Source organism: Cupressus sempervirens, chromosome 6 (assembly GCF_028749045.1).
Source record: "Cupressus sempervirens isolate cs-2001-9-10 chromosome 6, ASM2874904v1, whole genome shotgun sequence".
Lineage (NCBI taxonomy): Eukaryota > Viridiplantae > Streptophyta > Pinopsida > Cupressales > Cupressaceae > Cupressus > Cupressus sempervirens.
Window position 1 is genome coordinate 510937927 of NC_143123.1, and position 19675 is coordinate 510957601.

Consider the following 19675-nt stretch of genomic DNA (forward strand, 5'->3'; position numbering starts at 1 on the left):
GTAATAGGGCGACAAGCATGGAGGATGGTAGTGCAAATAAGAATCCCAAGCGGACAAGACTAAGAAAGACAGAGGATATGATGCCCAAAACTCTCTTCTTCTCAAAAAATGAGGCAAATAACCAATACCAATGGCGGTACCATAAAAGGATATACAAAAGGCAGTTGCACATCACAACCTAAGTGTCGACACTTCCATTTCAAGCATGATGAGCAACGTTGAGGTGGCACTTGATTTTGATGATATCAGAGAAGAGGATGTTAATGAAACAAATTTTGGATCGAGGTTGGATGAGTTGGGAAAGGTTGCTATCAAGAAAAAGCATTTGGGCACCCTTTCCTCTCTCAGTGCTCTTATTGGATTTGTGAATGAATATGAGAAGGATCATGAAAAGATGCTACAAGCAGCAAGCAACGTGGTGCAGTCAGTGGAACTCAGGGCAAAGCACACACCTTGTCCTCCTATGGAAGAAGTTAACGAAGGGCTAGCTAAGTTCATTGCCTTAGCTAAGAAAATGAAAGAAAAGAGAAGATTTATATTAGAAGATCATTTGATGTAAGTCCAAGTGGCGATTTCTCATTCTTTTAGAATAGGACACGTGTCTATTTTTGATTGGCCACCATTTTGGTGCCTTCTCATTGGTTGCCACTTTTTGCACTTTTTTCATTGGTCCATTGATGAGGTGGCATCTTCTCATTGGCCAATGGGGTGGCAACCCCAATTAAGGTTTTGAGGATCCAATCTGGATCATTGATCTTGTTTTGATCTCCACCGTCTGTTGTATTTTTGGCCCCTATAAAACGCCATTTGCTCTTATTTGTAAAGTGGTTGGAGAAATTGTTGCAAAGATAATACCAAAATTGCTCTCTTTTTCATTGTTGCGATTTGCATGTTGATTGAGAACATTGGGTATTATTGCATGTTTTCTACTTCCACATAGATTTCTTTTCAAGTTGTTGAAGCAAATTTCATTTCAAATTGTTTAAGTGAGAGTAAAGTAGATGGATAGAGGTATGGTAGCATTGGTAAATGTTTGATAGGGGTCAATACTAGGCCACTAGCATCCTAGCGGCTAGTTGGGAAGCTTTGTGTGGTAAGCTAGTTTATTATTCCTTTGAATCATTGCACCTATGGAAGTGAGGCCGCTGGTCAGCTCTCATTAGGTTCGATCCCCATCCATTTGCTAACCTTCCATTCATAGGAGTAGGAGTAGAATAGTGAGTAGCTGGGTAGTCGAAGTTTAGAGAGAGGGAAGTTAGAGGAGTAAGTTAAGTATTAGAACACATCCATTCACCTTCCACAACCATCGCTTTCCCATCAACATCATCACTGGTAGACACATCCTTCATCACCACCACCATCAACATTATTTGCCACTCGCATATTTCACAAACCCATCATTATCTCCATCATTCCACCAAAGTCCAAGTCACCCTCGAATGAATAGTGGAAGGCCGCCTATGTGATTATCAGCAAATCACATCGATAAAACTGAGCGAGTATCCATAAGAGTAAGGAACATTGAAGTTATTCTCATATCCCATGAGCAATAACTTTTCAAGAGAGGAATTGTATGTTTGATACTCCGTATCAAATTTTCAATTGCTAATATGTTATGTAAGTGATACAATACTCGCATCAACAGTAAGCTATCTTGATGTAGTGTTAATTAAAATAAAAATAAAAAATCTCTCAATAAACAAGGATAAATTATTGTAAAAAAATTTCAATTTACCAAATAACCAAGGTGATCAACCAGCTGATTGTTGTGAACAACAGAAAGAACTTTCTATTTGAATTCTGTTTCTTGTACTAGATAGATTCGTTCCTTGTAATAGATGATGTCTTGCAGCACCTTGTACCTTTCTATCTATTTTCACCATCTAAAACATCACAAGCATGCTGTTTTTTGTCATATTCTGCTAATATGTGATCCTTCCAAGTGCCTGAAATTTCTAAAAGTGAACAAAATGTAGGATTTCTAGATAATGCATCAGTAACAACACTATTTTTCCCTCTAACAAATTCAATACCAAAATCATACCCTTGCAAGTTTCTTACCCAACACTGCTGTCTTTCGTTCAATCCTTTTTGTTGCATGAAATACTCGAGGTTGTTATGATGAGTCCTCACAGAATTTTGTGCCCACAAAATATTGGCGAAACTTCTCAAGTGCGTGCATGATTGCCTACATTTCCTTATAATAGGTGGAAAACCTCCTTTCCACTATTACAATAATAGATAAGACGTCTATTATTAGTTAATGGTTCTCTTGTAAATATCTTTAGCTTTAGTTTGCTTTCGTTTTTTGCTTTCTCTGGAATAGAATGTTTCTATTCTTTACAATCGTTTCCTAAGGAAACATCGTCTCTTCCTTTTGTATAAATTGACCTTTCGGTCTCTGTTATTAATAAGCAAGTATTTACCAATTACCTTGTAATATAGTATCAGAGCTAAATACTTAAATTTTTTCGGAAAAATTTATAATTTCTTCTTGAAATTATTTGTTTAAATTTTTCCAAAATTATTTCAGCTAATTTCTCTAAAACCCACCTAGGGTTTTTCGGCTTGGAGAAATTCCCGAATTACGGGTCTGCAAATCGCGTGGAAATCGTGGCCATTTTTTGAAGACTCGCATTTTTGGGGTGAAAATCTGCATGTTTTTGTATCAAATCTTCATGCTCTTAGCCGTCTCAGTCTGTCATCGTGCTCTGGGAAGCAGATTCGACCATTTTTCATCAAGAAATCTAAAGTTTTTTCAAGCTTTTTTCAGCTAGGGCCGTTTTTTTTCGAAACCCTAATTTTTGGGGTCGAAATTTTTTTTTGTTTGCAGATTCTTGGTGGGTTTTTCGAGAGCTCAATTGGGTTGTCGTCTGTTTTTTTTGGGTGCCTCGATTTTGCGCCTCGATTTTCGAGCCAGCGGATTCAGAAAACAACAGCAGATTCCTTCTGGGTTTTTCGAGCTCTCTTTTGGGTCATTCTTTGATTCTTTTGGGTTTTCCGTATTTTTGCCTCGAAGAACGTGCCTTCACAGATTTTCACAAATTTTCATTGAAAAATGTGCCATGACATCTCTGACAAATATTCTGCTCGAGCATAATTCCAAATTCAATGGTCGCAATTATGGAACCTGGAAGCAGCACATCATCGCAATCTTCGAATATCGAAACACCGATCAACTTGTTCTGGGTGTTGAGCAGCGTCCGACTTCTCCGGGTCCTGATCAAGATACATGGGATCTGAACAATCGAGAGGCAGTAATGCTTCTCAAACTCTCCGTAACTGATGACCAGCTTTCTCAGATTCCATCCGGCAAGACAGCGGTCGAAATCTGGACACATATCAAAGGTCTTCATGAGACTTCCGACAAGAGCAGAGCCTTCTTTCTGAAAAACACTCTGTTTTCTATTGTCATGGATGAGCGCACCTCGCTCCAGGCACACCTGAATCGGATTCAGGAAATCTGTGATCAGTTACTTGCCTTTAGTCGCAAGATGGAGGAAGAGGATATTGTGGTAATCACTCTTCGGAGTTTACCAAATTCCTATGAGCATTTTATCGAGACTCTCAACATCACATCTACTGGTGTTGATCTAAAGTTCACTGATCTCTGCACCCTGCTACTTCAGCAAGATCGGTGGAAACAACAGTTCGGTAGCAGCTCCAGTTCCACCTCCACTGAGCAAGCCTTTGCTGCGAAATCCTTTCAGAAGGATAAGGGCAAGTTTCAGCAACCATCTCAGCAGAAGTCTTCTACTCCAGCATCCGATGGTACCAAAAAGAAGAACATTCAATGCAACTATTGCCACAAGTATGGTCACATGAAGGTTGCATGTCGGAAACGCTTAGTTGCCCAGTCTAAGCAATCAGGTTCGCAACCCAAAGCGAACAGTGCAGAGCACACTGAGCAGGTGGAATCTGCCTTTTATGCCTTCATGGCTAAAAGACCGGCAGATCATGTACAGTCATCTGCCTGGTACATTGATTCAGGTGCCTCTCGACATTTCACTCACCGTAGAGACTGGTTTACTGACTACCAGCCTTATTCAGATTCTGTTATCTTTGGTGGTGGAGAAGAGTACACGGTTGTTGGTAAAGGCAACATTCAAATTCAGTCTGTTGGGAGGAAGCTCATATTCCTTGATGTGTACTACGTTCCAGGGATGGAACTAAATCTACTCTCGGTCAGTCAGTTGCTGCGACATTCTCCACACTTGGCAGTCACCTTCAGTTCACATCAGTGCACCATCACTGATCGGGCGACTAAGTCTACTATTGCAGTTGGTCTTGAGGATCATGGTCTTTTCAGACTTACTGATTCTGGTGATTCTCAGGACTTAGCTATGGCTGCTCGGCGATCTTCCATCAGCTCACTTTGGCATCAGCGATATGGGCACTTAAATGTGCATTATCTCTCACAACTTGCTCGGGATGAGCTTGTTCTTGGTTTGCTAGAGATTCAAACCCAACACCTTGGAGTTTGTGACGCATGTCAGGCTGGGAAGCAATATCGCACACCTTTCCCCAGTGGCGATTCTTGGCGAGCTTCTCAAGTACTTTAGCTTGTTCATGCTGATATCTGCGGCCCTATGGCCACTCCTTCTGTTCTTGGGTACAGGTATTTTCTGTTGTTTGTAGATGATTTCAGTAGAAAAATTTGGGTGTATTTCCTTAAAAAGAAATCCGATGCATTTATTGTATTTCAGAAGTTTAAACCCTTAGTTGAAAAAGAGTCTGGGAAATCTATTATTACTCTTAGATCAAACAATGGGGGGGAATTTTGTTCTAATGTTTTCTCTAGCTTCTTGGATACACATGGCATCCAATGCCAATTCACCACACCCCACATGCCACAACAGAACAGTATAGTTGAACGTCGGAACAGGACAATCACCGAGATGGCTCGTTCCATGCTCGAGCACAGACATGTTCCGAAGCGCTTTTGGGCAGAAGCAGTTAACACTGCAGTTTATCTGTTGAACCGGTCACCCACAGTGGCGGTCAAAGGTAAAACTCTGGAAGAGGCTTGGTCAGGTCGCAAGCCCAGAATCAGTCACCTGAAGGTTTTTGGCTCTCTTGCTTTTGTTTGGATCCCTGATGCTTCACGCACCAAGTTGGATGCCAAGAGTCAGAAACTGATGCTTGCTGGATATAGCCGCCTTATTGATGTTGAGACATCTCGTCTCATATACAGCCGCGATGTAGTCTTTGATGAGCAGCGAGGACCATTCATGCCTGTTTCTCCTGTTCCTGATCCAGCAGACCAGCCTATGCAGGTTCATGATTTGGGAGTTCGGCTTCCATTAGGTCCACCTGATGGGAGGGCTTCAGTAGCTCCTACAGCTCCAGTCCTGCCAGTGATACCTGTACAGCCACCTCCGGCTTCTCCTGCAGGATCACCTCGTTTTGAAGATGCTTCACCTGAGTTTGATCCAGATTCTTCTGATCAGGATCCTGCTGATCAAGCATCTCCTAGTACTACTGTTGGTCATTCTCCTCTCCGGCCTAAGTGGTGGGCTAAGACACTTGCTGATCTTCATGATGGTGAGCTCATTGATGGGAGAACTACTCGGAAAAAGAGCAAAACTATAGATTTTGTTAACTTTGCTCTTATGGCCAACATTCACAGTGTGTTTGAACCTCAAACATATTCCGAGGCTAAAGGAATTCCAGAGTGGGAATAGGCCATGCAATCTGAACACCAGAGCCTGCTGAAGAACAACACTTGGGTCCTTTCTGATCTTCCCCCAGGGAAGAAACCCATTAGCTGCAAATGGGTCTACAAAATCAAATACAAATCAGATGGTACTTTGGATAAGTACAAAGCTCGTTTAGTGGCAAAGGGCTTTTCTCAGCGTTAGGGCATTGATTATGAGGAGACCTTTGCTCCTACTGCAAAGATGAGCACCATTAGATTAGTCTTAGCCATGGCAGCACAGTTTGGCTGGAAGGTCCATCAGATGGATGTAAAGAGTGCTTTCCTGAATGGTGATCTCCATGAAGAGGTCTACATGACGCAGCCTCTTGGTTTCAAGGTTGTTGGTAAAGACCATTAGGTTCTCAGATTGGTAAAAGCTCTCTATGGTTTGAAGCAAGCCCCTCGGGCATGGTACATCAAGATTGATACGTACCTCAGTGATCAGGGCTTCAAGAGGAGTTCTTCAGACTCAAATCTGTACATCAAGACTACTGACAGTGACATCATCCTTTTGGTTATCTATGTGGATGATCTGATCATCACTGGCAGTTCGGCATCTTTGATTTAGGGAATCAAACAACACTTATGCCAGTCTTTTGATATGACTGACCTTGGGCTCATGCATTATTGCTTAGGTGTTGAAGTTTGGCAATAGTCTTCTGGTATATTCATCTCTCAGTCCAAATATGCTAGAGCCTTGTTAGACAAATTCCGAATGCAGGATTGCAAACCTGCATCTACACCTATGGAGAAAGGTCTCAAGTTATCAGCCAAGTCTGATTCTCCTTCCGTTGATGATACTACGTATAGGCAACTAGTAGGCAGCCTCATCTACCTATCTGCTACTAGGCCTGATATCAGCTTCGCAGTCAGCTATATTTCACGCTTTATGACAGCTCCTAAGGCTGATCATTGGATGGTAGCAAAGCGTGTGCTTCGTTATGTGAAGGGCACTTCTGATTATGGACTTCTGTATTCTCGGAGTTCTAATCCTAAACTCAGTGGGTTCACAGATTCAGATTGGGCAGGCTCTGTTGATGATAAAAAGTCAACATCTGGATATGTGTTCAGTTTGGGATCCGGTGCAGTCACATGGACCAGCAAGAAGCAGCAGGCAGTTTCTCTCTCTTCTACAGAGGCTGAATATAGAGGGACTGTTAAGGCAGGATGTGAAGCTGTTTGGCTTCGTCGGATGCTTGGGGATATGCAGATGTCATCAGCAGGACCGACTACTCTGTTTGTTGATAATGAAGGCGTTATCAAGTTAGCACAGAATCCAGTCTTCCATGAACGAACCAAGCACGTGGATGTTCATTGTCATTACATACGACAGCTGGTTGAAGACGGGACTATAGATCTGCAGTATGTTCCTACCTCAGATCAGACTGCAGACATTCTCACCAAGCCTCTTGGTCCTGATAAGTTTGTCAAATTCAGAGGACAGCTTGGTGTGTTAGATAGATTAACTATTAAGGGAGGGTATTACAATAATAGATAAGACGTCTATTATTAGTTAATGGTTATCTTGTAAATATCTTTAGCTTTAGTTTGCTTTCGTTTTTTGCTTTCTCTGGAATAGAATGTTTCTATTCTTTACGATCGTTTCCTAAGGAAACATCGTCTCTTCCTTTTGTATAAATTGACCTTTCGGTCTCTGTTATTAATAAGCAAGTATTTATCAATTACCTTGTAATATCCACTTCATTCAATTTTCTCTTAGTTACCGGATTTGTGCCCTAGAGGCTGGATCCAGATTTGGATCCGTGCTTGGATTCATCCAGATTTTGTTTTTTGTTTTTCTGATTATTTTCTTATAATCATAATGACTTTGATCCATAGACTCATACTAGATTCACAAATTCATACTATGACATGATTTAGTTTTAGAATTATGTATATTTCTCTCATTTTTGTGTGTGTGTGTGTGTGTGTGTGTGTGCGCGCGTATATATGTATGTATGTATGTATGTCTATATATATATATATATATATATATATATATATATATATACTTACTATGGCAAACAATATTACCTATGCACACTATCGCTAGCAATCAAACAACCAATCTCTCTATCGCTAACACCATCGCTAGCACTCTCACTTCTACAGAGCCCCTTACACACTCATTCACGCTAGGTCAAACAATAACAAGCTACTACCATTCAGGGGGATTCTGCTGATCCAGCTATAGCCCAACAATAGGCTACCTTGTTATGTACCATTGATTGGAAAGCTCTTCAAAATATGGGGTGGCCACAATTATAGGATAGGCCACTAGTTCAATTACCAGCTACTTGGCCAGTTGATTGATTTTGAACCAGGATAGGGCGACTTATCAAGGTCAATATTCCAGCACATAAACCAGGTCCCTACAATTATATGGGCGGGTTCCCACTCCCACCCCAATCCATGGAGATTTTACCCTCATCCATAAGGCCGGTTATGCTTATGAAGAGGCCAGGTTCTACTCTCAAAATTACCAGTTCAAAGCCAGCTTATTGAGACATGTGATGTATATAGACAGCTAAGTCGGATTGATTGTAGGGCCTAAAATTCTCTCTCTCTCTCTCTCTCTCTCTCTCTCTCTCACATATATATACCCGGGTCCTCCACGAACCATAATTGGGGGAAAAAAATCATGAATCCATGGATCTGATTCACGTGCCCGAATCGGATTCGTTTCATGAATTAGTAACTAAGGATTTTCTGCTCTCTTAAGCAATTGGATACTTGTCTTGTATCAAAACAGCCCCAATATGAATACCAGAAACATCACATTCGAGTACAAAAGGCTTAGAGAAATCTGGTAAAGCCAAAATAGGACAAGTATTCATTGGCTTTTCAAGATGATCCATGATCCCTCGAGACTCATCTGTCAAACAAAAGCATCCTTCTTGGTCAAATCTGTCAAAGGAGCGGTTAATGAAGAAAACCCCTTCACAAATCTTGTATAGTATATGCATAAACCAGTGAAGCTCCTCAATTGTGATACATTCTTTGGTGGTGACCAATTAAGTATAGCTTGAATCTTCTCCCTATGGGATTTTACTCCACCATTCCCAATGACATATCCAAAATATAATAGCTTAGTCATACAAAACTCACACTTTGATGTTTTTGCAAAAAGGGAATTAGCTGCCAAAATATTCAATACCTCATCAAGGAGACAAAGATGCCTCTCCCATGTCTTTCTATAGACTAGGATGTCATCAAAGAACAACAACACAAATTTTTGCTTGTTCAAGACATGGTTCATACTAGACTGAAAAGTGGCTGGAGCATTTGATAATCCAAAGGGCATCACTAAATACTTAAAATGTCCATAGTGGCACCTGAAAGCAGTTTTGTGCACATCCTGATCCCTAACTGGAATTTCGTGGTATCCTGATGTATTTCAAACTGACAACTCGCTCTATAATGACTGTACAGTTCGAATTCACTTGGAACAGTCTAATTATTTAGAGTCTGCGTTCCTGTTCAGATTGCGTGAAAGTTGTTTGACTGTTTTGATTTAATAGTAATTGATGGTTTTCACCTTATTTCATTTTCTTGTTTTCTATTAAGACATTTCCAGGTCTGTTTTGGTTGTATATGGTAAAGGATCTTTAGAAAGAACCTCTAAACATGTTTTAAAGAAAACTAGATGAGGTCTCTGCAGCTATATGGAGAGCTTATGAACATATGTACAAGTAAAAAATGCTAGACAGTTAGCTTGGTTCTTAAACATGTAATTATAATAAATGTCTATTGACTTGATACACAACCTAATATAGTCATTTGCAATGGGAGTTTGGACTAGATGGGTGGAATAAGTGCAGATATCCTTATTAGATGACTCTGATAATAATAAACCTGTATTGACTGAGTCTAAAATCTAACGTACAACAGGACTTGAGACTCAATTGGTGAGATGAATTTGGGTATCCTGGCTGAATGGTATGCACACGTCATGCACAATATACTGAACAGTCTACATGTTTGTAAAGCACTCAACTAATGGTGTATTATACTTGCTAGTTTGATAAACAATGTCTAGTGTTCATATGTTGATTTAGTGAAGGACTGAAGATATTCAGAAGGATAATAGTTTGTTAAGCAGGACATGTTTTTTCATTTCTCTTCTTAAATTGTTTGGTTACAATAGTTATGTAGGAAGAATGAGTGACATGGCTATCATGCACATTATCTACTATCTATAACTCTATAAAGGTCATGGTAGCTTAGGCTAGCCAAGTGAGCTAAAAAAGAAATTTGGTAGTGGTGATTAATTTACCAAATCAGTATTTTCACAGGTAGTTCTTAAAAATCTGGATGCTACTGCTATAATGGAGTTGGATGCAAAGATTTGGCCTGATGCTCAAGAGGGAGATTCTTCTTCATTTTATAAGGTAAAACATTGGAAATTCTTTTTGAATATACACTTGTTTAATTGTTCATATATTTTCAATTTTGGAAAATTCTTCATTTAGTAGCCATTCTTATGCCTTACGTGTCATTGGTTGTTTTAAGAAATTACCTATTCTGCAATCAAATCATTGACGTGTATATTTCAGTTGGTTATTGTATTCTAATCTTGCTGTTAATTGTCCAAACATGGAACTTTTGGGCCCTTCCCATGTTGACTTTTATACAAAAAAATAGGGGATGACTTTCATTCTAGATCATTCTAGATAAAGTCTAGGATATCTTTGTTTGAACTTTGGACTCGTTGATTTTCTTGTCATTTTTTTCCATCATTCAGAAAAGTTTCAAAGTTCTATAATGCTTCACTAGTGTCTTCAGGTATGTAAGAATATAGATTGTTTTCTTTCACTTGATGTATTAGAATTATTTATATATTTCAGACAGTGTACGGATGTAGCTCAAATGAACACCGAAGCTGACAAGTGATAGTAATGCTTAACTCCTTGATGAGCAATACAATACCTAGTTCTTGAGCAGCATTAACATTTAGACAACTTTACTACTTGAGCCAACTAATGGAAGACCATGAGTCACCACATAGGATTCCACCTTGGATGTAGCTTGGGAAGAATATGCATGGTTTGTAATGTCCTGTTTTAGGATAACTAGGGATTATATGACAATTGCTCTAGTTATTTAAAATAACAATATCTGATGTTGCTATGAACTTGTGTAATTGATTATGTGAAGATGCGTACACACACACACATTTTAAATATATGCATAGAGAAGTGATGTAATTGTACAAAGTGAAATGATCACTTAGGATCTCTGCTACGTCAAATTTGGCAATGCAAATATGCAATTAGATATAATATTATATTGCTTGTTGCAATATGGATTTCTGTCTCTGATATATACACTAAAGCCATGTAATGTCTGATCTGTTTAGTAACTTACAGCGACATGGTTGCTGCATGTGGTCTTGATATGTTAACTTGCAACAAGTTTGTTATTCTGTGTCTGATATGTGTTTTCCTTCCTTGTAATCATGTTGGTGTCTCAGATTTAGAATTATGTGGTTGCCACTGAATTGGTCAAGTTGGCTGATGCTCACTAGAGAAGATTTAATTAAGGATAAAAGCTAAATAAGTTTACAAGTTCTAATGATGCTGTTTGAATGATTAGGGTTGCTTTCTTATGTTTCGTATTTGGAATTTTGAAGTGATTACTCACGTTTGGAAGGACATGATTGATGTCTCTTCTTAGCCACCCTTCCTCCCCATGCTTAATCATACCACTTCAGTACCATCACTAACTGCTGTATGCATAATCCAGATCAATTTGTTTATGATAAACACAGCACCCTTTCATTATGAAGTTGGTTGGCTATTTTTAACTGATTAGCCTCCTTTACTAGATGCAATTTATCACTGTTTTTGATAAAGTAACTCAGCAAAAGAAGGGTGCTGTCCTCTCATGAACTGTCTCTGAGGTTGACCAATAGCAGAAGTACCAGATCAACAGCAGATGAGCATTGACAGCAGAATAACAATATCAGCAGTTATATGTAATCAGGATTTTAACCACAGGGAGAAACTAAAGCAGCCACAAAAGCACCACTATCACAAACCACAAAAAGGAACAAAGAAGAAGCTTTCAACATAGAGAAGACTACACCAGTAATAGTGTAGTCTTAAGCAAGGTCTCTGGCATTGGTAGCCTTTACTAGTTCGTCCATGTTGGTGAACAACCTGTCAAGCATAAGGGTGGCTATGATTAAAAGTCTGATTTTTGAATGTTGCGTGGACTTGCATGTGAGTTGCATGTTGCTTGCATGTGTTTCTTACCATGCAGAGTCTTATATTTTGCCACATGAAGGTTTCTCTAATGGGTTTTAATAATTTTTCTCTAAAAAATTATTTCTTGGGGTTTACCGTTTTTTTTTTTTCTAATTATGAAGCTTTGTATTATCTAATCCATTTCAAGGATTCTAATCTTTGGTTTAGTCGATTTTTCACCTCAAAAACCATGTTTTGTTTTTGAGTTTTCTCCTAAAAAATCATGTCCCTTTGCAATTTGTTGAAGTTGTAGTGCTTATCTGCAAAAGTTCTTGGTGAATCATCTTGCAGTTTGTTTTGGGGAGCAGTGCTCATGCAAAAAAGGGTTTGGCAATTTTCCTCAAAATCATGGTTTCAATTTCATCTTTGTGCCTCTGGCTACAGGGAGTTTTACCTTTGCTACCCAACATCAGATTGGATGACTTCTTGGTCATTAACATTTTGTAGATCTATGGAGGGGTCTGAACAACAGCAACAAAATGCAGTGAAGAATTTGTGACCAAAAGATTAGTTAGACGATTACCATTAAGGAAGGGTATTAGAATATTGTAATATTTTTAGATTATTAGACAGTTTCTATATTCTTCCTTAGTCCATGATTGTTTCTTTTAAAATCATCGTCTTTGTAAATCTATAAAAGGGGCTTTCATCTCCTTTTTTGAATTCAACAACATTGATTTACCATAACATGGAGGCTAGTTTGAGAAACCCATTCGAAGTTGTCTTTAAAAAATGTGCTGCCAGACATAGGAAGCAAACTTGTAGTGGATGAACATGTAAGGTATTCTTTTAGTATCCTATTTTGTAATGTCCCCATTTTCAGCAGGTTCCCGCAATTGGGTAGGTTAGTTCATCATTGTGATCCCTGTGCGCTGACATTGAGATTTGAGGGTCTCAGTTATAGACTTACTATTTATAGTAAGTCTATTTTGGGCAGTTACTATATTTGGCAGTGCAATGGTGGCATTGGTAGGTGGTCACCATATGCAGATGGTTGGTGCATTGATTTGATGGAGTTCATATATATTGGTTTATTAATGAGGCTTCGCATTCATCAATGCACTTTATGTTATTTAATGTTATAAGATGGATTTGTGAATGTGAAGCCTTTTAAGTGAAATGTGACTTCATGAAGCCATGTGTTAGAAAGTTATTTATTTAAAAGAATTAGACGGAAGCTTCTAATTGAATGTTGTAGTGATTAAGCTACCTTAATGAAAGCTGTATTGGTGAAGCTAAATTGCATTATAAAAGAAGGCGTCATGAAGCAAATAGATCATCCAATTCTCAGTTGCTTTTTGTTATTTTCTTGGTAAGGTTTTGACTGAGTTTGTTTAATTAAATCCACTGCTGAGGTATAATGGATTTGGACTGATTTCTTTGGTATCTTATCGTACTGTACTTACTGTGGCTGAGAAGATAATTTATTTTTGTTATCCACTTTCAAGGTATAGTGGATTAAAATTCTGATTTGGGCAATCTGAATTGTGGATATCTTCCCTTCTATAATTCGTTAGTGCTGGGAGACGTGTGCTGAGAGTTATTAGTATTTTACATCTGAAAATTAGGAGTCGCAAATCTTGGATTCATTATCATGGGTTTGACTTTAGCATCTGGTAATAGCGTGGGTTTTTCTACAATATGATATTACTACACCAGAAAATTCCAACGTCTGGGTGTCTAGTTGATTGACACTTGGGCATTAAGAAACTGGGCGTTCTTTTCATTACAGTTCATTCCAAACGTTGGCATCCATTTGAAAGGGCTGACATCTGATTATGGATGACGTTACTTGGTATTTCAGCCTGCATTTTTGGGTTTCCTACCAGCACTCCACAGGTTTTCCATTTATGTAAAGATTCTGCAACTTCTTTATATCAGACTTCTAATTCCTATTTCCTTGAATACTGATTATCATTACTGAGATCTGAATATTGATGAAGTCTATACTTGGAAATCTGATCTTTGTATGTAACTGCAGGTAGAACAGTATGATAATCTTCTTAAGAAAAATAGCCTTAGATTTGAAGACTTGAAGAACACTTAATTTCTTTTATTTCAGACATAAGAAGGGAGAATCGATTGTTTGATCTGATATTGGAGAATGACTTAATGCTGTTAAATACTGAACAATGATGCTTGGAGGAACAGACGAAACTTTTTGTGTTGTGTGTCCTACAAGTCTGCATCATCATCCCTTTAAATATCTAAACCAAGGGATGTTACCATCAAAGGGCATGCCCCTATCCTTGGTTGGCTTTGATACCCTTTCTCATGGATCGGCGTCTTCAAGACAAGTTAGAATAAACACTAACAAACACATTATATTAGTTTAGGATTAAATGCAATTTGTTCTTGAAAAGTCGCCGCCTAACATAGGAAGGAGAGTAGACATATAAAGCCATCGTAGATATCTAGACTAAGAAGATTTAAGGGGGTCCTGCAGTTCAGGATCTGTAGATTATCATGTTAAATATTTAACACTCCCTCTTAATTTGATAATCATACAGAGATATATTATATCTAGCAACATCAATACAGATGAATAAGCAAGAAGTAATACTCTATATCTGTCTAAATCTTCTTAGTATGTGGTATTATAGAACACATAATACATTGTCATATTACTAAACTTGTGATATGACAAATCACTGATACTAGTGATAAAAACACAAGTTGTGACTCATAGAAATTGGTATTTCTATATCACAACGAGATCTTGAGTTTAAGATCTACTAGTAAACAGGATAACCGTGGAGAATACTAAAATTCTCCCTGTATCCAACTTGTGACTCATAAACATAGCAATGTCTACATCACAATATAATCTTGAACTCATCTAGATCTTATAGTAGAACTCTACTGTTTAGCACATTATCTAAGAGATTGTCACCTCTTATAATGTTTTATACAAGTGTTCATTATTTTTTTAGAGATCGTCACCTCTTAAAATAATGAATACAAATGGTGGAGCGCATAACATTCAATAGCCTGACAAATAAAATTATTTTATTAATAATCAAGAGAGTACAAATGGATTACAACTCAATCATACCAAGTCTCCTCCTGAAGTGTTCTATCTTCACTCTAGATAGAGGTTTGGTGAGTATGTCTACTGTCTGATCTGCAGTGCAAATGTATTCCAATTTTACAGAATTCCTGTCTACCATATCTCTTACATAATGGTAAGGAATTTCAATATGCTTGGACCTGTCATGAAAAACTGGAACCACTGATAGCTTGATGGAACTCTGATTATCGCAATGAATAATCGTGGGATTAATAGCTTGTCCAAATAATCCCACAAGTAACTTCCTCAGCCATATTGCTTCTTGAGAGGCCATCCCTACTACAATGTATTTGGCTTCTGTGGAACTCTGTGCTACTGAAGACTGCTTTCTACATATCCAAGATATCATTGCTAATCCCAAACTAAAACAGCATCCTGAAGTACTTTTCTTGTCTTTAACACTTCCACCCCAATCTGAATCAGTGAATCCATGTAAGTCTAAAGCAACTTTCTCATATTTGAGTCCGAGATTAAGAGTGCCTTGTAAGTATCTCATAATGTGTTTAATTGCGACTAGGTGAATCTCCTTCGGTTCACACATAAATTGACTTAAGGCATTAACTGCATAGCAAATATCTGGTCTTGTATTTACTAAGTACATAAGAGACCCAATCATCTATCTGTAGAGAGTAGAATCTATGGATGGTAATTCTGCAGCTGCTTCCTTAAGTTTATGTAGATTAGTCTCCATTGGAGAAGACATATGTTTGCAATTTCACATTCCAAATCTCTTTAAAATATCTGATGTATACTTCCCTTCATTTAGTATGTTACTGTCAGAATTTTGCCGTACTTCCAGTCCTAGGAAGTAATGAAGGAGTCCCAAATCTTTCATCTCAAATTCTCTAGTTAGATCTTTCTTGCACTGATCTATGAGATGATCATCACCTGTTATTAATAGATCATCAACATACAGTATCAGAATTACCATATCATCTTTATCTCTTTTATAATATAAATTTGGATAAGCTTCATTCTTAGAGAATCCTAAGCTGGTGAGATACTTATCAACTCTTTCATACCAGGCCCTGGGAGCCTGTTTAAGCCCATAGAGACCTTTCTTGAGCCTGCAAACAAAAGCGTTAGGATCATGAGTTTTAAATCCTTTAGGTTGCTTCAGATATGCTTCTTCTGAAATCTTTCCATCTAGGAATGCTGTTTTCACATCCATCTGATGTACCTTCCATCCCTTTGATGCGACAATTGCTAAGACTGCTCTTACGGAGATATATCTGGCAATGGGAGCAAAGGTTTCTTCATAATCAATCCCTTCTTTCTGAGAAAATCCTCTAGCTACAAATCTTGCTTTGTACTTCTCAATACTACCGTCAACAACATGCATTATTTTAAATATTTACTTGGAAGAAACAACAGATTTTCCTTTAGGTCTTGGAACGATTTTCCAAACATCTTTTTTCATGATAGATTGGTATTCTTCTGTCATAGCTTCTTTCCAAGCTGTATGTTTAATAGCATCAGAAGGATTGGTTGGCTCTAGTTTAGAGAAATCACTCATGTTGGCTGTATAACTAGAGAATCTTTTAGGTCTTTTTCTTTTTCTGACTGTTCCTGAAGGTGCAACAAAGTCTTGAGCTGCTTCAACTTTTTTAATGGCCCAAAGTGGTCTTTTCTTTGAATTTTCTTCAAGATTCATATTTTGAATTTCATCTTCGATTTCTTCTAAGTTCTCCCTTTGGGACCCAGATTCACAATTTCATTCAAAATTAGATAAGGGAGAAGGTTCATAAGAACTTATGGCTCTTTTGAATGCAAGATCTTCTTCAAAGATTACATCTTTGCTAAGTTGAATAGTTTTCTGTCCAGGTATGAAAATTCTATATGCTTTAGAAGTTTCATTATACCCTACAAAAATACCTTTCCTCCTAGAGGGTTCTAACTTGGTTCTCTTTCTTTTGGAACATGGATATATATAGGACATCCAAAAATTCTAAGATGACTTATATTGGGTTTAACTTTAGTGAATACTTCTTCAGGAGTTTTATCTTTAAGATAAGAGTGAGGGCTTCTATTTTGAATATATATAGTAGTATAAGAGGCTTCTGCCCAAAGATAATATTTTAGATTTTGGTCAAAAATATAGCTCTACCAATTTCTATAATTGTCCTATTCTTTCTTTCTACCACCCCATTTTGTTTTGGATTATAAGGAATAGTGTACTCCCTCTTAATCTCTAATTTTTTACAAAACCTTTTAAACAAATCTGAGGTATATTCTCCTTTGTTATCAGTTCTAAGGGTTTTAATTTTATGCCTTAAAAAGTTTTCAGTTAATGTTTTGAATTCTTTAAACTTTTGTAGGATTTCTTTTGATTCTTTGCATTAAAAAAAATAAATCCATGTTTTCTTAGAGAAGTCATCTAAGAATAAGATATAATACCAAAATCCTCCAAACGAAGGAACAGACATAGGTCCACATAAATCTGAATGAATTAGTTCAAGTACATTATTTGTTTTCCTAGTACTATCATGAAAGGGACTTCTGGTATTCTTACCTAGAGCACACTCTTTGCAAATACTTGGGTGATCTTTATTTAGTTTGGGTAATCAAGTAACCATATTCTCCATAGTTGATAAAGTTTTGAAATTTAGATGCTCTAATCTTCTGTGCCAAATTTTACTTATATCTATAGCTTCATGAACTAGGGCCTGCATAGATTGACAAGAATTTGTATTCAATTCATATAAATATCCTATTCTTTGACCAATAAACTTTGCTTTCTTGATGGAGGAGTTCTTGGCCCAAGTTAAAACTCTGCCATCCACAAATGCAACATTGTGCCCATTGTCTTCAAGTGTTGTGATAGAGATTGGGTTTCTTTTAATTCTTGGTACATAGAGTACACCCTTAAGCAGAAGAGTCCTGATTTTAGTTTCAAAGTACAATTTCCAATTTCTTCAACGGAGTGTGCTGAATTATCACCGATTGTAACCTCACCGTTAACCTTCTTTGATAAAGAGTCTAGGGTTTCTTTGTATCCTGTTATATGTCTAGAAGATCCACTATCAATTACCCATGCTTTATTTGAAATTTCATTTGATAGAGAGGAATACAAAACACAGTTTGCAGGATCATAAGTATCTTCTTCTCTAATAACATTTGTATAGTTTGCTTGCTGTTTGGAATTTTCAGGACAATTAGATTTGTAGTGTCCAAATTTTTCACATTTAAAACACTTTATTTTAGATAGGTCTTTCTTGGGTTTTCCATTCGTTTGATTTTCCTTTTTCTTCTTGAAATGCTTCTTCTTGCCTTTATAGGAGTTTGTATTAAGAATGTGAAGTTCTTCATCTTCTACTTTTGGTTTCCCTCTTTTCTTTAGTTTTCTTGATTCCTCTTGAAGACAATCATTCTTGAGTTTGTTAAAGTTCGAAAGCTGATCTCTGGCACTTATTCCTTGTGCGAATGTTTCCCATGAATCTGACAATCCATCTATAGCCATAAGTGTTAATTCTATGTCATTAATGATGGTTCCTATGCTTGATAGTTCATCTCTAGTTCATCTCTAATGCCAACAACTCTTAGGAAATAAGAATTTATCGATTCTCCTTTCTTATCTGAATGTGATTCAGTTGCCTTTTTAGTGCAAGAACCCTATTGCATTGTTTACTTCATATGCATTCATCATATCAAAGGCAGTTTGATGTTTTGTAAGCATAGGTATGATATCATTTTAAACTACATCCAAGATGATTTGAATAGCTTTTCTATTTCCTTTGCTCCATATGGATTTGTGAGGTTCAATTGGGGGTTGTTTGGATGCTCCATCAATGAATTGTTTCACATCGTTCTCTTCAATAATCATTATGATTCTGAATTTCCAGGTTTCAAAGTGTTCTTTCCCATCAAACCTGTCCTCGGGTCTGATTGTGTATGCCATTGAAGATAGGAGAAAGTTTTCTAAATATATGTGAAGTCTGATAACTGAATTTTGTAGAGCCCTAGATTTGATAACTTGGCTTTGATACCATGTAAAGATTCTGCAACTTCTTTATATCAGACTTCTAATTCCTATTTCCTTGAATGCTGGTTATTATTACTGAGATCTGAATATTGATGAAGTCTGTACTTGTTAATCTGCATGTTTGTATGTAACTGCAGGTAGAACAGTATGATAATCCTCTTAAGAAAAATAGCCTTAGATTTGAAGACTTGAAGAACATTTAATTTCTTTTATTTCAGACACAAGAAGGGAGAATCGATTGTTTGATCTGATATCGGAGAATATCTTAGTGCTGTTAAATACTGAACAATGATACTTGGAGGAACAGACTGAAATTTTTGTGTTGTGTGTCCTACAAGTTTGCATCATCATCCCTCTAAATATCTAAACCAAGGGATGTCACCATCAAAGGGCATGTCCCTATCCTTGGTCGGCTTTGATACCCTTTCTCATGGATCGGCGTCTTCAAGACAAGTTAGAATTAACACTAACAAACACATTATATTAGTTTAGGATTAAATGCAATTTGTTCTTGAAAAGTCGCCACCTAACATAGGAAGGAGAGTAGACATATAAAGCCATTGTAGATATCTAGACTAAGAAGATTTAAGTGCGTCCTGCACTTCAGGATCTGTAGATTATCATGTTAAATATTTAACAATTTACGCCTCCTGGGCAGGGCCCTAATGGTCTCACTC

The 19675-nt window shown here is 37.5% G+C and overlaps 1 protein-coding gene across 2 annotated transcripts in view; it reads left to right on the forward strand.

Annotated features, from left to right (window-relative positions):
* Positions 1-19675, forward strand: part of OVA9 (glutamine-tRNA ligase, putative / glutaminyl-tRNA synthetase, putative / GlnRS) — a 185336-nt gene that overhangs the window by 152064 nt on the left and 13597 nt on the right. For both annotated transcript variants that reach the window (XM_089788734.1, XM_089788735.1), the window contains exon 19: positions 9994-10089. In XM_089788734.1, the coding sequence (XP_089644860.1) occupies positions 9994-10089 (96 nt within the window). The remainder of the gene's footprint in view (positions 1-9993; positions 10090-19675) is intronic.